Source organism: Cucumis sativus, chromosome 5, assembly GCF_000004075.3.
Source record: "Cucumis sativus cultivar 9930 chromosome 5, Cucumber_9930_V3, whole genome shotgun sequence".
NCBI lineage: Eukaryota > Viridiplantae > Streptophyta > Magnoliopsida > Cucurbitales > Cucurbitaceae > Cucumis > Cucumis sativus.
The window spans coordinates 30561953-30589683 of NC_026659.2; the positions used below are offsets into that span (position 1 = coordinate 30561953).

At 31.3% G+C, this 27731-nt stretch overlaps 3 protein-coding genes across 5 annotated transcripts; 2 read left to right on the plus strand and 1 right to left on the minus strand.

The window, feature by feature from the left end:
• The first annotated feature begins 782 nt into the window (after window positions 1-782).
• Window positions 783-3875, plus strand: LOC101206376. Its single transcript, XM_004141422.3, has 7 exons — window positions 783-1048; window positions 1139-1260; window positions 1353-1405; window positions 1547-1610; window positions 1727-1769; window positions 1840-1887; window positions 3468-3875. Exons 1-7 carry the CDS (start codon window positions 968-970, stop codon window positions 3684-3686), a joined length of 630 nt encoding a protein of 209 aa, XP_004141470.1. The 5' UTR covers window positions 783-967; the 3' UTR covers window positions 3687-3875.
• A 593-nt stretch (window positions 3876-4468) lies between these two features.
• Window positions 4469-11612, minus strand: LOC101206140 (solute carrier family 25 member 44). 3 transcript variants are annotated; one of them, XM_031885761.1, is made up of 7 exons: window positions 11003-11604; window positions 9748-10049; window positions 8699-9080; window positions 8415-8611; window positions 7709-7853; window positions 5344-5494; window positions 4469-4836 (listed from the first exon to the last, which is right to left on the minus strand). In XM_031885761.1, the coding sequence occupies exons 3-7, from the start codon at window positions 8987-8989 to the stop codon at window positions 4805-4807; spliced, it is 816 nt and encodes a 271-aa protein (XP_031741621.1). In that variant the 5' UTR covers window positions 8990-9080; window positions 9748-10049; window positions 11003-11604; the 3' UTR covers window positions 4469-4804. The 3 variants fall into 3 exon arrangements, with proteins under 3 accessions (XP_031741621.1, XP_031741620.1, XP_004141469.1); XM_031885760.1 differs by lacking the exon at window positions 9748-10049 and having other exon boundaries at window positions 8699-9051; window positions 11003-11612; XM_004141421.3 differs by lacking the exon at window positions 9748-10049 and having other exon boundaries at window positions 11003-11609.
• Window positions 11613-12945: 1333 nt separating this feature from the next.
• On the plus strand, window positions 12946-15225 carry LOC101216315 (PI-PLC X domain-containing protein At5g67130). The gene is made up of 7 exons (XM_004141543.3): window positions 12946-13143; window positions 13249-13374; window positions 13593-13730; window positions 13845-13943; window positions 14048-14351; window positions 14441-14664; window positions 14942-15225. Exons 1-7 carry the CDS (start codon window positions 13027-13029, stop codon window positions 15032-15034), a joined length of 1101 nt encoding a protein of 366 aa, XP_004141591.1. The 5' UTR covers window positions 12946-13026; the 3' UTR covers window positions 15035-15225.
• The last annotated feature ends 12506 nt before the right edge of the window (window positions 15226-27731 follow it).

Below are 27731 nucleotides of genomic sequence, written 5' to 3' on the forward strand. Positions count from 1 at the left end.
ATTTCTCAAATTTAAAGTTATCATAGATAGTAGTTGTCGATCATATATATAATTCAAATAAAAGTCATTCTTAAAGCAACTGATAACAATTATCAATTATCAATTTTATGCTACATACCAAAATTATTTTATCCTTGTCTTAAAAGTTATTTATGCAACAAATCCTTGCAGTACTTAAGTCTCAAACTAATAATACTTCCTTCATTGATTTGATTCCCTTCTTATTACAAATTTTATTGTTTTGCATCAACTGTTTGACGTTATTTAGCTTAAAAGAAAAACTACTCTCTACATTTGTATAGACTATATCTAGAAAAACAAAAATAACGAAACCATCGCTTGGACTAATGACTTAAATGTTTCAACAAGATTACACTCTACCATAATTGAGTATGTGTTAATACATATACATTGTTTCAATTTAATACATGAAATTGAGACGTGTGGATCATAATTAAATTTATGGAGATGAAAACTCTGTCAATCGTGTTTGTAATTCAAGTTACTCTATTTATCATAACGAATTGTTAAAACATTATTGGTTGAATTTTACCGTGGGATATGTTATGGTTTGTATATAAGCTGTGTTTAAAGTTGGTTATACAAAGATTAGTATCAACATTAACTTTAACCTTTTCTTTAATTATTAAAAATATTTAATGGCAACTTTTGAAGGTTAAAAAAAGAGAATATTTTAACCTTCAAAGTTATTAACCATTTTATTAAAGTTTTAGAGTATTATTTGATTTGCTCTTTTTAAGTCAAAATTGATGGGATCATACAAAAGAAGAAAACAAAACCCTAACTTTACTTTACTTTCACATTATTTTCTTTCATCTTCTTCCTTCCAACTCCGTTGCTCCCCAATATTTGAACTGCTGCTTTTGCCAACAATCGAAGGACAGACTAGCGAAGAATTGGGTTGCCGGAGTTTCACAACACCGACGCAAAGCTCTAGACTCTCATAATGAGCAACAAGCAGGGCCCTCCCAAGCACCAGAACAAATACGCTTGGAAACCCAACGCCGGCCGCAAAATCAACGAAACGGTAATCTAATTTCACCACCTTTTTTTTCTCTTCTTTTCTGTTATCTAAATGTTAACCTCCTTCGCTTTTACTATGACATTTTTAGTACAGGAGGTTGGAGGTAGGTTCCGCCCCTTATCTGACATCACCGGAGTTTGTCTCCGTTGTAAGGACCAAATTGATTGGAAACGCCGTTACGGAAAGTACAAACCTCTTTCTGAACCTACTAAATGGTATACATACTTTTTCTTTTTTCTTCCATTTTTTCGTTATTTGTTTCTTTTTCTGAGGTTGGATTGGTAAATTTGTGTTGAATGTATTGCAGTCAATTGTGTTCAAAGCGGAATGTTCGTCAAGCGTATCACAATCTCTGCCCCGGTTAGTTTAAATTATCAGTAGCTTTCTTGTTTATGTGAATTTATTTTTGTTGTTCTGAAGAAATAAATTTCTAGGGGAAAATGTGTCATTATGAACGAAGTTCAGCAGTAAGAGCTAAGAGTGACTTTAATGTTTATATAGGTTGTGCCAAGGAGCAAGGTGTATGTGCAAAATGTCGTTGTCGTGTAGATCAAACTGTTGGAAGGTGTGTTTTATGAATTGCTGAAGATTAATGTGTGAATTTTGTGGACTAAGAATGAATATCTAGTGTTACAAAAACTGTTTTTTAAATTCTAAGGCCTTTCCATCTGTCTTTTCTAGGGATTTGTCTGAAGTGGAAGCTGAGCAAAAGATGCTTCAAGAGGTATGATTTTCCCCTCATGTTATGGTGATAAATTTTCAAATGTAGCTCACAGGTTTGGTGATTGCTGCAGGCAATAAAGAATGCTCGAGAAAGGGATCGTAGAACTCTGTTACGTGCTGTAAGCTTCTGTTTTTTGTTATTGTTTATTTTATTTATTTACTTATTATTTTGTTTATTTGCATATTGAATGAAACTACGAAAGATATTTGGTGAATAAAATAGAATTTTGGAAGTTATAGAGTGTTTGTCTAGCACTTGAGAATTGAGAGCATTTTGTTCACTTTTGTGCCTCAATTGTTTTCTGTTTGGGGAAGCCTTTTTTCAACACTCCCTACACCTAGTGCTGTTTTTAATGGCTTAATGCAAGGTCTCAATGTAAAGAGCAACACGTATTTTCCATTTCAAGAGTTAGTCATATTTTGTAAATCAGGTTAACCTTAGAAGTTGGACGAGTTGTGCTGGTTGTAAATAAGCCAAGAAGTAATTACAAAGGCTCTATGTTGAGCACTCCCACTAGAGGTTGTAAGCAGGAAAAGTTTACCAAAAGATTAAAGAGAATTGTTAAGGAAAATCCTCAAGTTTCTTTCTAGCACATAACACACATTAGGGCAACAGCAAATGTAGGGAATCTTCTTTGAACCAAACCCATTGTATTGATATTATTCAACGCCACAGTCCACAAAAAGAATTTCACACTTGGAGAGAAGACAAACCCAAATCTGTAAACAAAGGTCTTCATCAATCCCTATTTTTTTCCCCTCCTGAAGAACTACTTCCATAGCTGATTTGATAGAAAATACTCCAGATTCCAGAACTATCCACCTTCCAGACCAGCATGTTGGCCCTTTGGGAAGGAAAATTTTTTTTTGAACATGGAAGCTAGTTGAGCTCATTGGAATGCTTTTATCTACCCCCAGCCCCAGCCCTTTGAATGTTTTGTTCTCTTTTGAAATATATTCCTTCGCTTCCTATAAAAAAAGTTATTTAATCTAAATTCTGTGATGGTTTCTCTTGAAGTGTTGAGCTCTATGACATCTAGTCATAGTAATTTTGTGTTGCATTGTAACAGTAAGAATTGAATTTATAGTAATTCGATGGACCTCTAGCCCTCTAGGAACCTTTGAAAAGAAATCTCAAAATGTTTCCCCACTTCTTGTTTGTTATGTATGCTGGTAGTAGTGGCAGGAAGGATCCTCAGCTTTTCAATAGTTCTATCGAATTGTTAATCTTAAACTAATATTCTTCATACTCACAAAGAATCTTTTTCCTCCGTTATTTTGTTGAGGGCCATGTCTCATTTCATTTTGGGATCTGTGAGCCATTTTCAATGTAGTTACATCATGGACTTTCATGGGGTAGCCATAACAGGATCTTTTGTAATTTTTCCATTCATTCAGTTAGATTGGAAGGGCTTTTTTTCTTTTTTTTTCTTTTTTTTTTTTGGTTTTGTTTCTGTAAGTTTGCAGGGAAGCGACTTCTTTTAGAATGAAATGTTTTTTTTGTTCTTATATAACAAAAAAGGAATTTTTTGGTCGGTTTTTTTTTCTCTTTTCTCTCTTTTTTCTCACTCATCTTCATATAATTCAAGATGCAAGCTGGTTTTTTCACTCATCTTAGTAAAAACTGGTTTTTTATTTTATTATTATTTTTTCGTTTCGATTCTCTGGTTGATTCATATAATTTGTTTAATTGAAACAGATGGAGAAAGGAAAAGCTAAGAGTTCAAATAAAAACAAATCAGCAGTTGAAGAAGAAACGAAGGATGGAGATTCAATTCATTCACCAACTGAAGTGCAAGCTGAAATAGGTCGAAATGAGGATGATAATGAAAGTACAGACGACACGGATGGAGATAACTACGAAAATGAAGATGAACATGAATGTGAAAATGAGAAAGATGAAGATGGGAAAGAGTAGTAAATTAAAATCAATCTTTATGGCCATAGAAGTTTGTAGAATCCTATTTCTTTGTATGAGGTTAAATTTTGATTGAGTTCTTCATGTGCTTTGGTTCTCTAGGAGTGAAATCAACTATTGTGATATAAAATTTTGGTTAAAATACCTTTTTGATTCTTATATTTATGAAACATTCTTCTTTTTTTCTTTTTTTTTGAAGATGAGAAGATCACACTTTGTTTTCTATCTTGGTTGGTCTAGGGCTCTTCCAAAGAGGACATGAAAGTTGATTATAATGTTATCCATCGACCCCTCCTTCAAATCTAAGAAACTTATCTGATTTACCACTGTCGGTGTAGTTTTGTAGAAAATTTGAGAAAGAAAGAAATGCTAGGTCTTTTCCATGGCAAAGATAGATCCTCCAAAGAAGTTTTAGAGATTTCAATTTTTCATGCTCTTATATTTGTCTAAAATGTACTATCGGTTGTAAATTGAAAACATCGTTCATTCAATCAATGAAACAGTTTCTTACAAAGAAAAGCACAATCCTACATAAATTTCTACCATTTTTTTAACATTGCTTAGAAAAACTTAGATTTTAGTAGTTTTTTGTGTTGGTTGGTTAAACTTGTGTCTTCCCTAGATCTGATTCATTTTTAGCTCATCTATTTTAGACAAAAGTAACAAAAAAGTGGCTTAGCACAAGCTCAACTAGCATGTGCTGAGGACCTTTTGATACGTGGTTCATCAAACCCCCTAACCCCATTTCTAACAGAAAAAAAACAAACTCAAAGACCAAAATATTAAATTTCAAAAGCCTTGTAAGTGTACTGAAATGATTGATCAAGAATAATATTTGTTAGTTCAAATACAACGTGAGAATACTAAGCTTACATTCTCTTTTTTGATGAACTGAGTTTATTGTGATGAAATATACTAAAATATGTCTAAAAAATTCAGGGGCTATTCGAAATCAACTCCCTAAAAATGAATGTGGTTTTCAGATGGAATGAAATTCTGCTCTGTAGTCAATACACAAATGCTTCAACAGCAATAACCTATCTTCAAGTGAATTCTAGCCTTGTTTTGAGGACAAAAAGAGTTGACAAGTTGCTTCCGCTCTAAAATCTTTGATGAGGTCAAGTCTGTTCATCTTTTGCACACAACCGCTCTAAATTTTGAACAACAACATCGCATGAGAAGGGGAAACTATTCACAAATATAACAGAGATTAAAGTAAAATGGTGTGTAGATTTAAGAAAATTACATCCTAATAACTGCAAAAAGTAACGAGTGAGAGATTTGAAACTATGCGTTTAAAGTTCAAAAGAAAATTTTTGATATACGTGCAATAAGTAGGAGGTTTGGCTCAAGGATTTATGTGCTTCTCACAACTAAAAAAACATAAATTTCATGGCTTACTAAGTTCTTACACGGTGGATCTCACAAAGTTAACAATTCTAGATTTTTTAACTATTTGTTCCCAATGTCTTCTAAAAAGTTCCCAATAATTCATATTCGCAATAAGGATTCCCATAAAAGATGAATATTTTCTGCTTTGAAGATGTTGACATCAACATAAAAAATGGTCTATAATTGAACGTAGATATGTGTAGATATGTGCGTATGCATGTGTTCAATTGTATCATTAATAAAGTGCAGGCTAAAGAAGTCTTACTCAAGTACTCGTAGGCCAATATCATCGATGTTCCCCAGGCAGACATGCTGAAGAACCGAGGACCAAGCCCCCTATAAAAACCTTTCCACCCATCCTCAGCGATTAAGCTTTCAACAATTTGTCTAGCTGTCTTCCCTTTATCGCCCATCACCTATGAACAAACACAACTCATCAAAACATAGAACTCATCAACAGAACCTGAGTCAGAAAGTCATGACTCGTCACATGGATGAAATTAAGGTAGTACTATGATGAGATACTACCTTTCCATAATGATTTAAAAAATCTCAAAAAGACAAAAAAGGTTTCAGAAATTCGAATTTGTGGTTATTTGATGTTCTATTTATAAAAAAAAAAATATGTGAGTGATCAAGCACTTATGTGCATTTTGACTACAAATCTAAAAATACTTGGTAGTCAAGAAACTCAGATATCTATCAGCCTTCACAAGATCATATATTGAAAATTTGGGAGGTTGTTGCATCTAAAATTGCCTCACCCCAAGGGGCCTTTGCCTTTATCAAAGCAAAATAGTCTTGGGGTTGAGCAAGCAAGGCCCAAGCTAGATACTGACATTTGGAACCTTGCACGAGAGTTTCAAGTTTTAGCCTGATTACATGTACAACACCAACCAGTGAAGGCAATGCTTTCCCAAACTTCAGTACAACAATTAGTATAAAAAACAGATTACCATGGCAAATCACAATGATCAACAAACCCACCAATCCTCTTATTTTAAATATCGCTGCTCCAATGAGACTGTTGCAGAATGAACGAAGCAGGTGGGTGCCATCTACAATTTGCATTTTAGATAGTCAAATAATAGTGGGGACTTGACCTTCCTAGACTAATGAATTACTCAGGAAACTTTACGAAGTATAGAAGGGCTGGTTTGGATTTTCTTCAGAGCCACTAAATAAAGTGTTAGACAAGGTGACTTGTCTCTTCCCCCTTTCCTGTTGTAGGCTGGGTTGATATCCCAAGAAGTCGTTTGGAGAAAAATATGAACCCCAATACCTGATCTTTTAGGTTCGGGGATAGGAACCATTCTATTAATTTTCCCATTTAAAGAACAGTCTCTTTTTCCTGTTTTTATTTAAGGACGGCCATTTCCAATTCGGTCAGTGGTAAACCTTATAGGGGTTTTAGCAAGTAGAGCGAGGAGTTCTAAGTTGGACAAGTAGTTTTAGTGGCAAACTGGCAGTGCCAAATGATCAAAGAGTTCAAGGGCGGCAACTTCAGAACAAGGAGAGGTTAGTTACATTGGTGAAAAAAGAGGCTTCTATGCCTTGGAACTCTTGAGAAAGATTGTTTCAAAATCCAACCCTTATCCTCAAGACTGGTGCTCTTGGGACTACCAACCTCAAGAAGGAATTACAAAGCTTTTTGATGAAAAAAGTAAAGATTTTTCACATGAAACTGGAGAGTTGTGAAATTTTTTTTTGAAAGAAAGTTTGGGGTGGAGAAAAGGTTTTCAAACAAGAGTAATTTTGGTAAATACAGAGGCCTGCTTGTAAACTAAGAACAACACATGCCACCAAGAAACCCCCGAAATTAGACCCACTCAGGTTTTTAAGCAAAGAAAACATTCAGGGAAAAAAAAAACTTGGGAGTACTCTGATAACCCCCCTCAGTGAAAGGGTGTACTCGTAAGCACAAGAAGGGATGAAGAGAGGAAGCTGTAAATGTGGGATATGGGAATATTGTTAGTTGGGGTGTGGGTGTGGGGGGGAGGGGAGGTATCTTTTTGGCAGTTAATCTTGTATTGGTCTTTGAGGAGAATTGGGGGATATAGGGAAGCTCTTGAATTTATGCCTCCGTTGTTGATAATAGATAAATAAAATTGAGACTAAGACCTATTATAAAGACCCAAAAGGAAGGTACTGAAATATGTTGAACTCCACATCTCAATCCCAAAGACCCTCCAAAGTCCAAACAGTAAGAAAATACGGCCTATCAAAGAATTCCTCATTTATCACGAAAAGAAAAATGCAAAAGCACCTTCTCCAACTGAAAAGTCTTAATCAAACCCATACCCACGCTTCCAGTTCCAGGGAGTGTCCAAGATAGCTTTCTAACATTTTGTTCGGCAAATAAAAAAACCTTAGACCAACATGGCATTATTGATAAAAATTTCAGACAGTAAACAGAGGCTCTCATAAGGTCTAGCCTTTCGAGTCGACAAGTAGAGCTTTAAATAATGTAACAAACATTTGCAGAATTGTCAATTATGGTTTGATAACACAGCTTCTATGACAGTAGAAACGGAAAATAATATTTGGTATCAAATAAAAGCTAATAACAAATGTACAATGAGTCAGTGAGAAGACTGGTTTGATGTCAACTGGGGTGGCCTAGTAAGTACCTGTAAGCGAGTCTTTATAGTGTCCAATGGTGTTGTAATGCAGGAAGCTGTTGCACCTGCAATTATTCCACCCGCAGCTTGAACTGAAATAAGTTGGGAATGGCTGGGAGAAAATTTCTCTGAAGCAGAGTTTTGACCTAAGAACCTTCAATGCCACAAAACAAATATAACAATTCCAACGTCAAAAAAGAGAAACCAATTTAAACAGAAGAAACCACCGCAACCGCATCATGTATTTGTGCAAATAACAACTGTCCAGTTGGACCCTCTGAAATTCCATATTATATCTTTTTGCCAGTATAGCTATGCTCGCACTCATATATAAAGCTCAACAAATCCCTACATGGATGCCCTTTACAGTGCCTAAACTCCCAGAAGGCGAATTATTCGAAACACAGTAATCAAGAAGAGACTAGAACCAAGGTATATAGTAAAGGACAAAGTAATTAACAATAAATAATATAGCAGTATCTATTTAGAATGTACCTCGTTGACATAAACATTACTATTTACCATCAAGAGACTAATAATTTCTTTCATTCATTGTTTCTTGTCCAAACAAAAAATAAATAAATAAAGTAAAAAATAAAAGAATTTCATTCAGGACCAAAGAAAGTGAAGATGAAAATTCTAACCATTACCAGTCCTTATGCAATGACCCAAACTCAACACTTCAACACAATGAAGGGAAATTACCACGTCTCACCTCCAGATGACGCGTTGACTTGCACCATAACTTGCCCACCATACAGCACTAGATGGAGAGTAGGTCATAACAGATAACCCAAAACCTTTATACAGTCCCCGAATCCCATTAGACTTTATCAGTTTACGAGCAACATCTAAACCCCCAGTATATCTTGTATTTCCGGAGTATCCTTGAACCATTAGCTTTTGACTAATCTGAGTGACATCAAATATTCAAGCTTTTAAGCGATAATAGATCAACAAAAACAATATTTTATCAAAAACTAAACCAGTCCTACATACCACATCAATTGGAACGAAAACAGCTTGAGAAAAAAGTGATGCAGTCATGCCAGCTAACCCATTTGCCAAAGCAGCCTGTGTAGGTTCAGAAAATTTAAATGGCTCAACCAGTTTATAGGCTCCCACTTTGGTAGTCTCTAAAGCAGTAAGAAAGATGATCCTTGCAGGAATTGCACCAGTGATTACTGTGCCAAACCCTCTATAAAGACCAGGAACCCCATCATTCTTCAGTAAGCCTTTGATAACAGACAGGGCATTTCTCTCGGCAGAATCCTTTACAGCGACCTGCATCCTTGTTTTCACAACAGAAACAGGGTACAGTGCAACAGTAATCCCAGTGAAGAGGCCAGCTCCTACGCCATAAAATTTTGCTTTATCAAGCCTGCAGGAACAGGATTAATAAATAAAGTATCATACTAGATATTGCAACTTCTTAGTTTCAACATGCTCAGAAACTAACTAGCACAAATGCAGGTACAAGATGCAGAGTTTGATGTATTTCGCACTCAATATTTATTATTGTTTTTATACATGTGTCCTCATAGTATACTTGTTCAAGTGTTTGATGCATGTCGAACAAATGTTTGTCCTACTTTGACTGTGTACAGCTAGTGTCAAACACATCTAATGCAATTTTGCACTAAAAAGTATCTAAGACATGTCCAACAAGTGTTTAAGTAACCAAGTGTCCAACACTGGATATGCTAGCCAAACTAAAGTGTCCATGCTTCTTAGCTCATAGTAACCTACTTATTTCCAAAAATTACAATTATGTGTGCCAATGCATAAACACAACAAATATCCAGCCAATTTCATGGAGCATTTAGGTCAAAGAAATATGTAAATTATAATGCGGTAAATGTTGAGAAAAAGAATGGCACAAACATTGCAACTAGAATATTGCAAATCTCAAGTTTCAAGAACAACAAGTCAGTGTATTACTTTCAAAAGCAAACGATTTAAAGTTTCAAAAGCATGAGCACCATCAGAGGCTAAAAATAGCATCTAGTAGACTAGCAATGACTACCAAGAATACGGCTGGAACCTACTATTGGGTAATTGTCAGAAATAGCACACAAAGGATGTTCACGAGGCCAAATGAGTCTTTCTGATGGAGGAGGGTCGAAACCTTGGAATAACTAAAACCAATTAGATTACCCCAATTTTCATCATAATCTTTGAAGAGGAAGCTGCTGGGTGGGGGCTGTCTCCTACTCTCCTTTGTCTAATGCTGAAGAATTTGTTACAGTTTCGCTTACTCACTTGCAAGGGCAGCCATTTTTTGGGTTTTCGATCACCCTTCCCGCTCCACTTTGGAGGAAGAGAATAGTGTCTTTCAGGCTTCCAACTACTGCATTAATGAAGTTTGTTTCAAGCAAACTAAAATAACATTTTTAATCATCCTCCAGAGAAAAATGAAATCAATTTCATAACTTCCCATTGGTTTAGTGGAAACCACCAGGAATTACTTGGAAAATGTTGTGACCTATGTTCTTATGAAACATTCATCTAATGACTACTAGGTCTAACTCTCCACCAAAAAAGTGTGAACACCGAAAAAGAAAACAAGGAAAAAAAAGAAAGCATCACACTCACACTCATTCAAGTTTTTCTGTTCTTTCCCACTCTTCGTCTTGGTCATAAGAAGTTTTTGGCACCCAGAGGACCGATTAAAAAAATAGGCCAAATAGAGAGTTATTTGTAAAAGGTCAAAAAGAATTTGTACTACTTCTAACAATTTCCAACCTACTGGCAACATTTCCACAAACCAAGGCAAATCATCAAACTACAATGAGTATGTTGAAGACAGAACCATCCCAAATTTCAACTTCCAAGTCCTATTTTAAACCCCAGGTTGATTCTTTAAGTATGAGAAGACGTTTCAAATTTAATCCACTTGATCACATCTCAAGATTTGATTCCTCCAAACCCTGATGAAGGATCTTTCTCTTCTCTCTCCCACACATACATTAAATTCCACACAGTTACAAACTTCCCTCTTTCCCTCGATATTTCTTATCTTTAATATCATCAAGAACCAAAATAGAGCGCCTAATAACTCCTCCATCGACGCATGCATCAAAGTCATTAATAAGGAGAACAAACAAACAAATCCAGAATGGTCAATTAATACTAAAGCGAGTCAGCAATCATTATCATTCAACGCAATAGCTGAGTCAAGTTACCAAAATCAAAGAACAGATATGATATGCAAACACAAAACATAAATGAAATGAAACGAATCAAAGCAAATGGATAATTTCCCAAAAAAGCAGAGGAGACGAAAGGGAAGGTTGAAATTACTTGTCCCAGTTGATCTCAGTTTGACCAAACGATTGAAATCGCGAACCATTCGCATTCATGGCCTCCCTTATGCGAATCAACCAAACAAGATGGGCAAAGAAAATCAAGAACGCATTGATGATTCCAAGAAGTCGGGAAACCAATTAATGTCGCCGAGAACGATTGGAGTCGTTCCGACGAGGTAAATCTCGAAGACCAACAAGAAGAAAAGCAAAAAAGGATACGAAAATGGACGTGGGTCGGCTAGTTCTTCAGATATCGACGAACATTTCTTGGGTTTCTCTCAAATTGATTGCTTGGAGAGAAAACAATGTTGTGGGAAAAGGGTGTTTTGGTTTTTCTTTCTCTTAACCGTAAATTCTTCGCTGTTCTTCTTTGTTCGTCAAAGAGAGAGCGCCTGTCTCGCGTTGGCAGTGAAGAAAGGCGGCCTTTGATATAAAAAACGGCCTTTGGCTACAGATGGCTACTCCCTAATCACGCGGCGCCTTGTCTTTCTGTTCACCTTGGGTTCTTAATTCGTCTCACATATAATATATTCGTTAGTTCTTTCTTCTTCTACAAACATATAAGGGTGGAAATTCTGATTCCTAACCTAAGCACATTTTGAATAGCACAAAAGTATATGTCTATTCAAAAAGAGAGAGGTTGAAATTGAAACATACCCAAACTCTTCTTCAGGTTTGCCTTGCCTATACTAAGATCCAATGCAAAATTGGGAGAGGGCAACGCAAATGTGCCACCTATAATGAAACAAAAAATAGTCTTACGTTGTAGATTGACTACTCGAGCAAACAAATATATCCATTAGGGAAGAATTGAGTTTTGCTCGAAGTGATACCGTGTAGCCATGAACATCGTATTAACGACTATCAAATAAGGTGTCATTGACAATGTTTCGAGTCGTAATAGGAGAACACTGTAAATAGTCTCATTTGCATTGAAATGTGGTAGGCTCAACAACACACCGGTGGGAAAATTGTTTATGGAGGTCGACTTGAAAAATGCAAGACCAAACAAGGAGAAGTCAAGCTCTAGCTCACACAACGAAGAAAATATACAAAATTTTGGAGTTATTGATCAAATGGTTTGTATGCTCCAAAATTTATGGAAACCCATATTCCTTAAAGGAATGAGAGAATCTTGGAGAAGAAAAATGTGACAATGGTTGTTGATTGTTGCACAAAGGTACATAACGAAAATAAAACTTTGAGGCAGTGTGCCCAACTTTAGTGTAAATATGACGATGTGGTTTATTTCTATTGTTCAAATTTTGATCGTATCACCCACCTCAATTTACTCTCCTCAATTATTCTCCTATGCAAGAAGGGCATTGGAAGAGCAATATGCTTTCTCTTTTCTACTTTCTCCTTTTTTTTTCTCAAGATGGTTTGTTTTGCTACCGTAGTTCCCTTCATATAACTTTTTAGGTTGTTGGGTTGCGTAGTTTGTTCACATATACATACAAACACACATAAAATAATGAGTCAAATACATGAATGAATATAATACGTTTGGTTGAATTAGTATAACCAAAACACATCAAATAAACCTCCCTAAAAAGTATGAATTCTAAAATATGAAAACAAAATTATATTCTACACGAATCCAAACTAGTGGAAGTCTTAACTAAAACGAGAGAGAAACAAATATATATAAAAAAATCTGAATATTTTATTGATAGGAAGAAGTCACACACTTTCAAAAAAAAAAAAAGTTCAAATTAACTGACACTTGTACGTAATTAAGAACAAAAAAGAGTCATACCTTAAGCATTGAAAACTAATACAACATCAACATAATTCAAATAACATAAAATAAAATAGGAATTAAAAGAAGTTTGGGAAGAAAAAAAATGTGCCAACAATGGTCAATTCCAACCCAACTAATATTACCAAATGAAACTTCCTAATGTTCACACCTTCCAAATAATATCTCATTTAATTTGTAATGCCCAACAAACAAATTAAATACCCACCTAATTAAACATTTGAATTTCTTCTTCTCTTATTGATATATGAATTAAGATGAAGAAACCCTGTTTTCATATCAACAAACTTCTAAGTATTTCATTATTCCTCATCTTCTCATTACTTCTTGAAGCAGCAGTAGCTGCAGCAACCTGCTCCAATGGACCTTGCAAGGTTTTTGCTTTCTTTTTTTCTCTCTCTTTATTTGGATTAATATTATTGATGATTTCTTTTTCTCTATTACTACTTTATTATATACTTTTGTGTTTTGTAATTAAGGTGGGGGATCAATGTTCTTCAAGTGAAGATTGTGGAGATGGACTGTACTGTTTTTCATGTATACCAACATTCTTTGGTGGCTCCAAATGTGTTAGATCTACTTATACCAATCAATTCAAACTTTTGGTATATATATTATTTATCCAATTTTAATTCCTCCATTTTCTTTTCATCATTTTCTGTTTCTACTTTTGGATTTTATGCATTGTTGCTCTTGGTATCTAGCCTAAGATCTAGGGATGTTGGTAGGGTGAGTCGAGATAAGGAGTCGAGAGAGATTTATTTGATAATTGTAGGTTTATTTTTTCACATTTTGATAACTTTATATTTCTTTATTTATGCAGAATAATTCATTGCCATTCAATAAGTATGCATATCTAGCAACCCACAATTCATTTGCTATTGAAGGAGAGCCCTCTCAAACAGGAGTTCCACGAGTTACTCTTAACAATCAAGAGGACACAGTTTCTCAACAACTTAATGTAACATTATAATCATTTCCTTTTATATTATAACCCAAAAAAATTTCTTATGATCAGTACTCTATGTTTTTTATGTTAATTAATATTTCCTAAATGATATCAATATTAATGCAGAATGGAGTTAGAGCTTTCATGTTGGATACCTATGATTTTCTTGGAGATGTTTGGCTATGCCATTCCTTTGGAGGAAAATGCTACAACTACACTGCATTTGTACGTTTGAAACCTTCTACTTAAGAATGAGTTCTTAAATAATGTTTGAAAAGTCATTTTCAAACGGAGTTCTAAATTATTTACTTGAATTTTTGTTCCTATAGGAACCAGCACTAAACACACTGAAGGAAATAGAGGGTTTTTTAGAAGCAAACACCGAAGAGATTGTCACGTTGATCTTAGAAGATTATGTTCAGTCTCCCAATGGATTGACCAAGGTATTCACCAATGCCGGGCTAAAGAAATTTTGGTTTCCGATCACGAACATGCCAAAGAATGGTGAGGATTGGCCTCGAGTCTCTGACATGGTTGCTAACAACCAAAGGTTGCTTGTTTTCACATCAAATAACACAAAGGAAGCAGCAGAGGGAATAGCATATCAATGGAATTACATGGTTGAAAATCAGTGTAAGCTAAGCTAGAATATTAAGAGCTAGCTACTCCTTTTCATTCCTTCTTTAGTAGTAAAAGAGTGATTTTTCTTTTCTTTTTGACAGATGGGAATGATGGAATGAAAAAAGGGAGTTGTTCAAACAGGGGACAATCATCAAGACTTGATGACAAGGGAAAATCACTAATCTTAATGAACTATTTTCCAACAGTTCCATTAAAGATAGAAGCATGTGTGGACAATTCTAAGAATTTATTGGGCATGCTTCAAACTTGTCATGGGGCAGCTGGTAACAGATGGCCCAATTTTGTGGCTGTTGATTTCTACAAGGTTTGTGTTTTTGCTTCACAACTACAAAAATGCCTCACAAAATTCATCATACCCTATTGATTTATCATTTTGATGTTAAGAAAACTCGCAAAATATTAAAATCCAAGTAGATATCTCTATGGACTGAAACAATGATCCCTTAACTTAGTCATTCATTAATGTCATGTCATGTCTTCATGTTTACCACTAGATAACTTACGGATGGACTCTAAAAATTTGTTATATTTACAATTTTTATAGTATTATATATATCATTTTATTTTATTTATGTTGGCAGAGAAGTGATGGAGGAGGGGCATTTCAAGCTTTGGATACTTTGAATGGGGAGCTCTTGTGTGCTTCACAGGACATTCATTCATGTGTGGGGTAAAGGGTCTATCAGCAATAATTATTATATGTTTGTAGCTTTTCCAATATATTTAAACATATATATATATATATATATTTGTTACAAATACATTTTTAAAAATATTTAATTTTTACCAAAGGTCGTGTTTACCCTGATTAAAAACGTAATATATCAATGGGAATAAAGAAAATGAGTCTCATTTGATTGATGAATTGAAGGTGCTCAATTAGATCATTACCGTTTCTGACTAATATATAATGGTAATATTCAAATTTTAATAGGTAAAATTACTAGCAAATATACAAATGAACTTTGAATTTAGGCTCTTTATCCTTTTGATATTTTTAATTATTGCAATTGATGATGAATGTATTTGTAATTAGGCTCACTCTTCCAATGTTGAAAGCAAAAGTAAATTAATAAAAATTAGAAGAAGAAAAATAATCTCTTACTTCATGTGAATAAAAACTAATGGGCTTGGACCATGTGGGCCAAAGCCCACTATCACCGATACTTATCAAACTAATATGGTTATCATTGGGCCTTTTGACTTCATACACCAACACATTTAAAAAGACAAGAAAAAGGGGGAGAGAGATGGTGATTTTTTGAAGATTTTTTTCCCCTAAGCTCATATTCTTAAAAGTATAAAACTAAACAGAATCAATCTTCATTCCATCTCATTTTCTTCCAATGAACTCTTCATTATATTGTTAATAATATTTTTGTGTTGTGCCTTTCTTTTCGATAAAAGCTTTAAAATGAAACAGCTAAATTAAATTAAATATAAAACATGGATTACGAAAGCTTTTAAGGGCAACAATGAAGTAAACCAAGTGTAAACAAGAGTACATGAATCAAGAGATCTTGACAACATAAAAACATAAAATAAAAAAAAAATGTATGTAAAGATAAAAGCATGGATAATATTACTAATCCACAAAGAAATATGAAGATCATTAGATAGATGTTGAATTATAATTTGAATTTCTCCATGGAAAGAGCCTCATTCTTTCTTGATCTAATTCATAATTTTACACACTACTTTCCAACAATAATGAGTAAGAGGACAGATTATTGATGTAAATGTGATTGAATTAACACTAAAATAATAACTTTGTATAATTAACTAATAATATTCGAGTTGGACACAAATCTTACTTTAATATATATATATATATATATAAAAGAAAAGAAAAGAAAAGGCAATAGTTATAATATGGTTTGGTTTGTGTGTCAAAAGTAGGCTACACTTACGAATGAAATTTCATTATTTAAAAATGAAAATGAAAAAGTTAAAAAAATAAATAAAAAATAAAATAGAAATAATTAAATGTTGAGTTGGCAATGGCCACCAAATTGTCTGATCTCCAACCCCACGAATCAAACATTAATAAGTTTTCTATTTTATATATATATATATAAATCTTGAACATATGGTTGAATTGAGATGTATATCTTCTTTGATTCCACCTAATTTTTAACCCAACATAATGTTACCATCCAATGGTTTAGGAGAGCTAATCAATAGTGATTGTTGCTGTCCAAACATGTACATTCACATATTACATAAGTTGAACAACTAACAAGTATTTAAGTACGTTGCTTCGTTAAATTAATTACGGTAAAATGTGTATTTTAATGGAGGAAGAACATTTACAAGTTAGCAAGAATTGAACACCGATATGGAGTTAGGTTAAGAAGTTTGGAGATTCACGGTATAACATAATTGCTAGTGGAGAGATTTCACTTATCTTCTCGGTCTACTAAATACTTCTTTTCTTAGAATTCTTTTCCTTGGATCTTTGGATATGCTATATTTCTTTCTAAACCAATATTTTGCAAAATATATAGGTTTGATTTAGTGGACTTCACCCTTTCTTAAGATCGATGACAATTTAGCTCAATTTGATTTGAGTCAAGTTCGATCATCTTTTTGTGGCTCATGGGTGCATGTATCTTGCAAAGGATGCATGATATAGTGAGTTCGACAACCTCAACCTTGACCAAAATTGTAGTCGTCTTTCTTTAATTAGGCCTATTTCATTTTCTTAGCATAGTAACTTATTCATTTATATCATCATTTTCTTGGCTTGGTAGCTATATTTTCTTCAATAATTTGTTTTTGTCCTAAAACCTAAAATTTAGGCACAGCGTTTCATAAATGATTATTCCTATAAGTAATATATCTTACATTTTTACAATAAATTTTAAACTTTTCGATCTTTCATTAAAGAAATATATTTTTGTTAAAAATTTGAAACGAAACTTAAACCTAACAATTAAATGCCTAACATTAATTTTGATAAAATAAAAACTAAACCTAGAATCTAGAAACAAAAAACATATATCTATTTTATTTTATCAAATCAAGAGACCCTTGTAAAGCTCAAAAGCTAAAACACATTTATGCCATTAATAATTTAGAATGCTATATATTAAATTGGGGGATGGTTTTCAATTCAACATTATTTGTCTTTTATTTCTTATTAATAGTTCCCCTATTTGAGCTTTATGAGTTGGTTATGTTTGCTAAAATATATAGATTCAAAACTTTGGAATAGTACATTTTTTTATTTTCCATTGAAGATCATCATCTTTGATTGGCCAAGATTAATTTAAGATCAATCATTGCTAATGACAAGATCAAACAGATAGATTATTTAAAAAAAAAAAAAAAAAAAAACCAATCTACTTAATTTTAGGAGTTTAGAGATCTAATGAAATTCTTGAAACCCTAAGAAATAAAATGGAAGACTAATTTTGGATGAATTCTAATTGATTTTATATTTTGTACACATAAAACCATAATTAGGGTCATGGTGATGTCACACCCAAGTGGATAATTAATCATTAAATAAAATAATTTAATACCCAATTCCAAGATGATTAGAAACTCAAGAAGGTATAAAAACAAACATTCAGTCAAAATATGCATTGGGTTTTCAACCCATAGATTTGAGAAATTAATTCTTTAGTATATCAATATATACCCTATAGTTTTTCCTTTTATAAAAAGAAATATATACATTTTCCTCTCTCTAAAATGCATTTGAATTAAAAACTACATATTAAATTTAATATAAACATTGGCACATCCAAAGTGATCTGATTAGTGAGAAGCACATGTGAGAGTAGGTAGGTTTAGAGGTATCTAACACATGCTACCAATCTTAAGAACAATAATATTAAACAAGAAAGAAATAATTACACTAACACATATTATATATTAAAATACCATGTTAATTTTAATTCCTATAAGGTTGTTCGTATGAAGATAATAATGTTGCAAAATGCAAATTTTAAAATTTATTAAAAGTACGAAGATTAAAGTCGTTCAAAGTAGAGTGATCACCATAAATGAGTGTTTAATCTAAAGTAGTTTATAATTGTTAAGATCTTCAATATCACTAAGAACCTACTAATAATATATATATTTTCAATAGTAACATGCTTTCAAAGATAATGTTGAGGCTGAAGGAGTTTGAATGGGCTCCATGTTATTGGGTGCACCACACATTGTAATGTGCTTAATTAGATAATCTTAATATATACTTTAAAAGATTATATTAAAAAGAAAAACGAGAGAGAGAGAGAGGTTATTATTTTATGGTTGACTTAAATTGGGGTGTGACTTTGTCTTCTTTGAAGTTAACAAAGATAACAAAGATTGCTTAATTAAAGAATCATATGTATTATTCACCAATGAGCTAACCACAAAAGCATCTATATTATTCTTTTTTTTTTTTGCAATGATTTTGTTTTCTTATTTATTCACAATTTTTCCTTTTTAAAAAAAATATATATATATTCATTGTGTACTTTTTCTTAATTGAAATTATTAGTATATTTGTTTTATTGATTTTGAGAAGAAAAAATTAATTTTAAACTAAGAATGAGAAATAAATTTTAAGTAGGGGTAGAAAGATTGTGAATTCAATTTGGATGTACTTTCCTTTATAGAATATAAGATGCAAAGTATATGAACTCTACCTAACAATAAGAAATGGCCTTTACCTCATAATTAAGACATCTTTTTGGGTAACTATTTGTTTTTTTTTTTTTTTAATTAAGAATTTAAACAAAATTTTATGTGTTTCTTTTACTTTGATATATATTCTCTTTTATTGATGTTTTTCTAAATCCACGTCAATATTTCATACATAAAGAGTAAAGAAATTGTTTGAAAACAAACACACCAACTTTCATAAAAATATTTTTTATTAAAGGCATACGTTATTGTTGTTGTTGTAATTTTGATTTTAAGAATCAAATATAAACACATCAATTTTTTAAAATGGTGTGATCAATAGATTCTGGAACCAAAGTCAAAGTGGTCAACAAATAACAAATAAAGAAAAGAAGAATGATGTCGAGAGGAGAATGGTTAGCAAGGGTCGAGGCCGAGGCCGAATCCATCAAGAGAAGAATCCCCTGAGAAGTCGAACATAGTTAATTATCATTAAAGAAAAACCCTAAAGTCGTTGGTATGGTTGTTCGGCTGGTCGACCTTGGCCAAGGGAGAATCCATGAAAAAAGTGGCTCGGTTTATAAACCCTAATCAGATAAGAAATATCTGGTAGATGGTTGAAACCTAGGTTTCTAACTTTTTGGCTTACGCCAAAGTAAGTTCTTCAATCAGCATCAGATACTCTCTTCTCTTTCTAACTTTTTGGCTCAAGGATTAAATTGGTTGCGACTAACACCACACATGTCTAGGTTTCTCTATGCTCAAGCGAACTCTCTACTTCAAACATACATATTTACAAATCTTTTTTGCTTTGTCAAAATTTGACATCAACACAAAACTTGCTAATTCTCTTTCATCTATCAAACATGATTATATAATTCAACTAACATAATAGATATATAAAAGTTAGAGGTTGAAATCTTCCTTTGATGTTGCATATATTGAATGTTGAACAAAACTAAAAAAATTTACTTCAAAAAAACCTCTAATGGTTAAAACTAAGGAAAAAAAATAATTCTTATAAGTTAACTACATTTGTAAATAATTGCTCTTTTCAAAGGGAAGATGTTACTTAACAAAACTTTTTTTTTTACTTACTTTTTAATACACTATTAATTAAATCAACCCAATAACCCTAAACAAGACATGCAAACAAATTAAAATATCAATTATCAAGCACAGGACCTATATAGATGTATTTTTCTTGAAACTTTTTTTTTTACTGTATTTCAAAATTGAATAATTAAGATTTCAAAAACGTATAAAAAGAAAATAAAAGGTAAAATAAAAAAAATTAAAAAAATGTATCAATATATAACAACCCTAATCATTAAAGAACACAATACCACACTCAACATTAATATTCTTTTTAGAATAATGTTTGTCAAATTTGAAACCCACAGATTTTCATAAACCAAGAGCTCCCACTTTTATATATATATATATATATATATATATATATATATAATTTATTTGTTTATGGTAGAAGGACCTCCTCACTCTTAGTTTGTGTTTAAATTTATTTGAGATATTCCCATGCATGCATGATTATATATAATATATATATGTGTATGTATGTATGGATAATTGAGGACCATAAAGCAAAATTCCAGCATACATTTACAACCCCATGTAAAAAAGATAAATTATATAATATATATCAAAAACTATAATTTAGTTTAGTTTTATTTTTATAAAATAAAAAGAAGTCAACCCCTTCTTCATTTTGATTCACAAAAGCATACATAAAAAGGAAGATATTCAAGTATAAACTAAGGTTGATTGGAGGAAGCAAGATTCTCTAATATCCATATTAATTTCTTCAATTTTTTAATTTAAGAAAAAAAGATAAAATATTTTTTTCTCAAACAATAATTTTCACACGATTTTGACCCTAACAATCATGTTTGGCATTACTCTTTTTCATACGTTATATCATCTAACTCTTAAAAACGACACCTTAGACAACATCTCAATGGAAAGAAAATTATATATTAAAAAAAAAAATTGATATCCTGCATTATATAACCCCTGGATTTTTAGATGTGAAAAGTATTATTGAATATATTTCACACAACAAAAAGAGTTAATATTCTACATCTTTCCGTGATATCAATTGTTGTAAGATCAGACGAGTTGTCTTACGAAGAAGAGAATAACGAACAAAGCTAGATGTCTAAAGAACTTGTTTTGAACGTGTTTTTACGTAAAGGTATGGAACATGCAAAGAAAATTGTAGCAGACTCGTTGAATAATTTGTTAAAGGGTTTTGGAATGAATGAGATTGAGAAAAGAGTGCATGGCTTGATGAAAGAGGATATATACAAAAGAGAAAAAGGGGATATATATTGGGGTGCTATCAAAATCGTAAGGAGTCGGAGTTAGGGTACACCCACGAGGGAAGTAACATGCAGATGGGGAAAGAAAGCATGATTTTGCATTTGTTGTTTGTATGAGAAAAAGAATAAGGGAGAGAGAGCCCCACAAAAATTAAATTTGATTTTTTTGTTCTCTTTTTTTTCTTCCTTTTAATTAAAAAAGGCAAAATTTTGATCCTCATTGAGAGCAAGCAAACACCAGATCATCACATGGGTTTTGGTACTCTCTTTACAACAATATATATTTATATTTATATATGTGTGTGTGTGTGTGTGTGAGGGTTATACCTAATGTTGGTTTTTTGAGAAAAAGAAAAAGAAAAAGAAAATCCAAAGAAAACTATGGGAATATAGAGAGAAAGCAAACAACAGCAAAGACAACCACTTGGGTTGGAGGCATCAACACAAATATGAAAATGGGGGACCTTTCACACATGGGGGTGGGAGGCTGCTTCACTTCTTTGTGGAGCCAAAAACCCCCCTTTCAAAACTTTTTTCTCCTTTCAGAGAATCTTTTTCTTTTTCTTTTATTTATTTCTTTCTTTTAATTTGTATAAAAGAAAAATAAAAGTTCATGGTAAATGGAAGCACGTATTGTCGAGAGAAACGATTTCAACGATTTAAGTAACTTTGCTCATTATATTATACAGTTACATCATGAGAGTGACACGAATACCATATTAATGAAAATTGCAGAGAATGAGTAGTGGAAAGAATGGAAAACTATATACTGCTCCTGATCTCCAAAACTTGAGGTTGCAAGAGAGTGTGTACATACATCTTTTGATAGCAAAGAACATGAGAGAATAAGATAACAATCAAATCACTACCAAAATCTTAGTTTCTTTGATGAATATAAAGGTCTCAGAAATATCTACAGAAATATTGTTTAGTAAACCACTTACTAATTGTCTGATTCAACCCAGAGATTTGCAAGTTAAGATTTGTGGAAATGTTTTCCCCCAAGAGAGTTCTCTGTTGGTTTAAGCATTTTGGTTCGATTCAAGTACATGACATTTATACAACTTTCTAAAGTTATATACTTATGTCTATATGTATGCGTACAAGGTTTGTGGGCTAGAAGTTAGTTGTGTATAAATGAACGGAGGACGAAACATATCCATTGGATTTAGATCTCAGGATTGTGTGAAAGTTTCACATTATTTATAATACTACATTTTATAGAACATATAATATATGTATATGCGTTGAGACACAATGAAGTCCCACTTCTTTATCTTCACTTTGATATGATATTTATTCTCATCATTCGCTAAATCCTCGTAAATTTATTTTTGTGTCAGGATCTAATAATACTCATACCAACAAAGGACTTTGTCTTTACTCGATATTTTATCGTACTTTTATCATATGTAACATTCTCCCACCCAAAAGAATATTTCAAATCTTGTCTTCCCCATCTCTCTCTCTCTTTTTCCATGCCATAATCTCTATGTCTATCTTCGTACAATTTTAACATTTTGTTTTCAAACTAAAATGTTCTTTAAGCTTTTCTATATATTTTTTTTTCGTACTTTGTTTTAATTACAATGGTGGTTGCAATCTAATAAACCACCATAACCTTCCAAAGATGGAAATTAAATTTATGACGTGGAATTTAACAAACGAATCGCAAGTAGACACATCATCATCTTTAGTCCCATATGTGTGGTGACTATTTCATTTGATTTTTGTTGTTGTTTTGCTAGAAGGATATAATTAGCTCTTTGAAATTATTGCTACTAAAGAGGGAGATGTTGAAGAGTTGATGAATAAAAAACAAATTATTTGAAGCATTAATAAATACATATTATATTTTGCATTAGGTGACTACTAAACAAATTAAGTCATCATTTTCATGTTGAAAACTAAGCCCTAATAATGAACCTATCCCACTTCAATTATGCATGGGAAGTATATATTTTTGTCCAAAAAAAAAAAGTATCAAATTTGAAAATATTTATTTCACTATATATACATGTATTTATAACTGTATTTTTCGTTTATAAAAAACGTCAGTAATAATAAACTTAAAATTTCAATTAAGTCGATAAATTACTTACTTCATTAAAGTTCGACATGATATTTAAAATACATTCCATTAGATGAAATATTATTGTTATGTGTCATTTATAACTCTATATATACGAAATAATAAGAAATGCACTTGAACAAGGTATCATAATAAGAAAATATTTTAATTATAGCAAAATGAACAAAAAAAAATAAAAATATTTACAAAATATAACAAAATATCATCGTCTATCTTTAATAAACCAACTATCTATATCTATATGATTTACACAAAATTTAAGTAGTCTATTTTAATCTATCGTGATCTATCACAAAAATAACTAAAGAAAAAGGTTCCTTGGATAAATCACTTTTAAATTTTAGCAGTTTTGATTGTTATATATTCAAATCTTTTGATTGTAAAAATTGAGCTCTCAAATTCATACAAATGTTAAAATTAGATACTCAATCTTACATGATTATAAAATTATACCAATTGTATAAAATTGTATTTGAATTGACTTTCCAAGTGTTTAAATAAGTATTCAAAAAAAAGTTCAAACTAATCATAAACAAATTGATATTAGTGGATGAATTTTATAATTTGGTTGTCATTACGAGATATATTTTTTAAAATATCAAAATGATCTAACTTATTTATAAATAGGGAAGTTTACAAAAACAACAAAAATCAATTGTGACAATAGAGTTCATATCACTTACATTTTTAAATTATAAAAATAGCAAATTTAAAAGTAAATTATCATCTGATCATCGTCATATTTGTTAAATTTACAATATAAAGAAATATAGGTGTTATGAGCTGAAATTTTTTTGTGTGTGTATGAAAAGAAAATGGAAATGGAAGAGAAGAGAGGATGGAACTTGGAAGGACAAACACACGTGACCTTCATCTGCCACACTGCCATTCACAAACAGAGACTATTTCCCTTAAAAACCATTTATATAATATATATATATATACACAGAGAAAATATGATTTTCAACCAAAAGTACATTTGATATTTGAAAGTTTCGAAAATTATCTTTTTTTAAGAGAAAATTTACCTTTTCCATCTTTGAATTTAATTTCTTCCATCCATAAATACGTTTGTCAAAATCAATAACACTAAAGATGGGAGTTAAATTACAATTAGTTTAATATGAGATTTACGTCTATTTGGATGATGACCTTTAAAAAAATTTTAAATAGTCTTTAAACTTTCAATCTTTGTGTATTAATACAATCTTTCGACGTTAAAAGTATCTAAAAGTACATAAATTTTCAATTTTAAATCTAATACATCGACAACATTCAATTTTAAAAGAAAATTTTTCATAAATATAACAGCAACACCAAATATTTATTGTCCGTATAACAAAATAAAAAAACTCATAAATGCACTAGTAATTTTTTTTTAAATAATTCAGGTTTGTCCTTCCTTTCAATATTTTTTCTTTTATTCTTTTTAAGCTGTTATTTAGTTGAATATCGCGTGTCAAATATAAAAAGATCTATTTTTCTTTTTATTTTTTTAAAATTATTACTTAGCTGTTCAATATCATGTACAAATATAAAATATCTTTAAAAAACTCGTTGATATATTGGTATACGATCATTCGTGTAAAAAAAACACATGCGAGTGCCAAATTAGATGTTTGTTGACAAATACATTTGTTATATTTTTCACCGTGAGCTAGAAGTTCTTTTTCATTATCAAAATTGTTATATTGTTATATTTTTAAAAATACCCCTTACAAAATTTAGCCTATCGACTATATATATATATATAATTTTAGTTTATGTTTTATTGACTCTAAATTAGTTTTAATTTCATGCATAGTGACTCCTATATTTTATTTTATTATATATATATATATATATATCAAATTTCTTAGTTTGAAATTAATAAAATTAGTTAGGTTGACTCAAAACAACACAAATTATCATAGTGTCTTATTAAAGTTGAATTTAATAAAATACCTTATTTCACCACACACTTGTTGCTTTGCTACATTCTTAATCCTAAACAAGTCTCATCTCATAAATGCTTTGCCTTTGTGCATGGTTACCTAAATGAGGATGTTTTTATGTCACACCCTCTTCAATTTAATAACACTTGTCCCCATTTTTATGTTTCATTATTCAATTTTATAACATGTCAATCAGCTTCTTTCACTTTGGTTTAGCTCATTTTTTCCCTATCATTTACTAACCTTCAATTTCATTCACATCCATGTTAAATAATTATTCAATGTCAAACAATTCTTCCATTTTACAAATTTCAATTGTGTTCACTATTCATTTTTACACACTTATCGAAAAATTAAACCCATTTATAACAATGCATGCATCCAAATCTAAATTTACTAACTTAATCAGATGGTTGTTTCATCCTATTAAATTAAAGGGGTGTATTTATTTATGTAGTTGAATTATTATGATAAATAAATGTAAAGTTGGAATCTATCTGGCGTTAGATGTTCATTTGGTAATTACATTATAAGCCAACTAGGAATGTCTATGTTTACCAATCTAATAATATTCAATTTTATAATTCTAGGGAAAATTTTGGTAATTTGATTTTAGGTTTGGCTTTATTTGGTATCTTAGGGTTTCATAAGGTTATACTTTTAGGCTTTGTGGGAAACAAATTTTGTTTTTCTATTTTTAGTTATTAAACTTATATATTGGATTTAATTTAATCTTCAAATTTTTTTAAAAAAACTTCACTTTTGTCCTTCAAATTTAAATCTGTGAACATTTAAATTACTTTTTAACTTTACCCTAACTTTCACTTTATTGATTTCTATTAATTAAATAATATCCATAATTATTTTGAATTAATAGATATTGTAGCGCTAGTTACCTACTTTTTTACATTTCTTGCAACTTAGCTACGTCGTTCTTATTTGTCTTGAATAGGGATGGACAATGATAGTCGAAAAACTAAACTGAACGACTAAAAATCAAATGTTAGAATTGGATCGGACCGTCCTAAACCAATAGAATATTAAAGAAATAGAAAAAAAGAGTTGAATTAAACCGACCACCTTAAACTAAACTCGATCGACCTATACGTGTTTAACATTGATTTTTGAATTTTCTATCTCGATAAGGTTGGTTTTGATGCTCGTTTTTTAGTGGAACTTGAAGTAGAAAAGTTGTTTCCATAGGAAATAAGGGTGAATTCGTCTATTTATATATATAAAACAATAGTAAAAAAGAAAGGGTAAGAAAGTAACTATAAAGAAAAAGTGTAAAAAGGAGAGAGAGATAGAGAGAGAGAATGAATGAATGAATGAATAAGACATGCGCACGTGGAGAGAGGAGGCACACGTGCACAATGATGAGTCATTGATACAAAGTGTGATAAGATGATAAGGACTTCTCTTTCTATTTCCCAATAAAACAACAAACCCTCTTTTCTCACACCTTTTCCTTTTTACCCTTCTTCTCTTCTCCTCTTTTCTATTTATTCATTTCATTAATGGGTCCTCCAATATCACAATCTTTAATTCTTCTATCTTTCAATTCTCTCCAACTTCATCAATCATCCAATTATATATCATTAATTTATTTTCACACTTATCCTTTTAGCCAAAAGGTTCATCCATAAGGGAAAAAATATCAAGAGTTAGATTCGTAAAAAAAAACATCCAAGAAAGATGAAGTATGTTATTATAAGTTCATAATCATTCTTCAATCCATTTTAATTTTATGTGGAATAAGTTTGTCAATTTTAGGAAACTTAAATAATTTGTTAGATCAAAATTGGACCTATCAAATACTTTTCAATTTCATAAACTTATTATAGCAAATAGTTGGGAGCACCTCTATTTCTATTTCCCAATAAACTACAAACCCTCTTTATCTGATGCCTTTTTCTTTTTACCCTTCATTTTCTTTTATTTATTTAATAAAAATTTAAAAAACATTAATTAATTATGGGTCCCTATAATACCACACTCATATTTCTCTCTCCCCAATTTTTTTTTACTTTTCAAATATTTTAAACTTGTTGTAATTTGGAAAAAAAAAGATTGATTGTTTGACATAAAGATATGTAGAATTGATATACTTAAAATGTAAACTATTTTAGTTTGAAGATAAAGTTAAAAATTGTAGTCAATAGTAAAAATATATTATATATTTAAATTACATAAACACAAAATTAGAAATTTTGAAGATGAAGTTATAAAATACTTTTACACTTCATGAACTTATAAAAAGCAAACTTAGAAGGATTTTGAAACTAAATAAATCAATAATAATAATAAATACACAGTTGGTGCTTTAATCAATGAATATGTTCAAATTGACAAACTATATGAGTTATTATTTTCTTAGGATCAA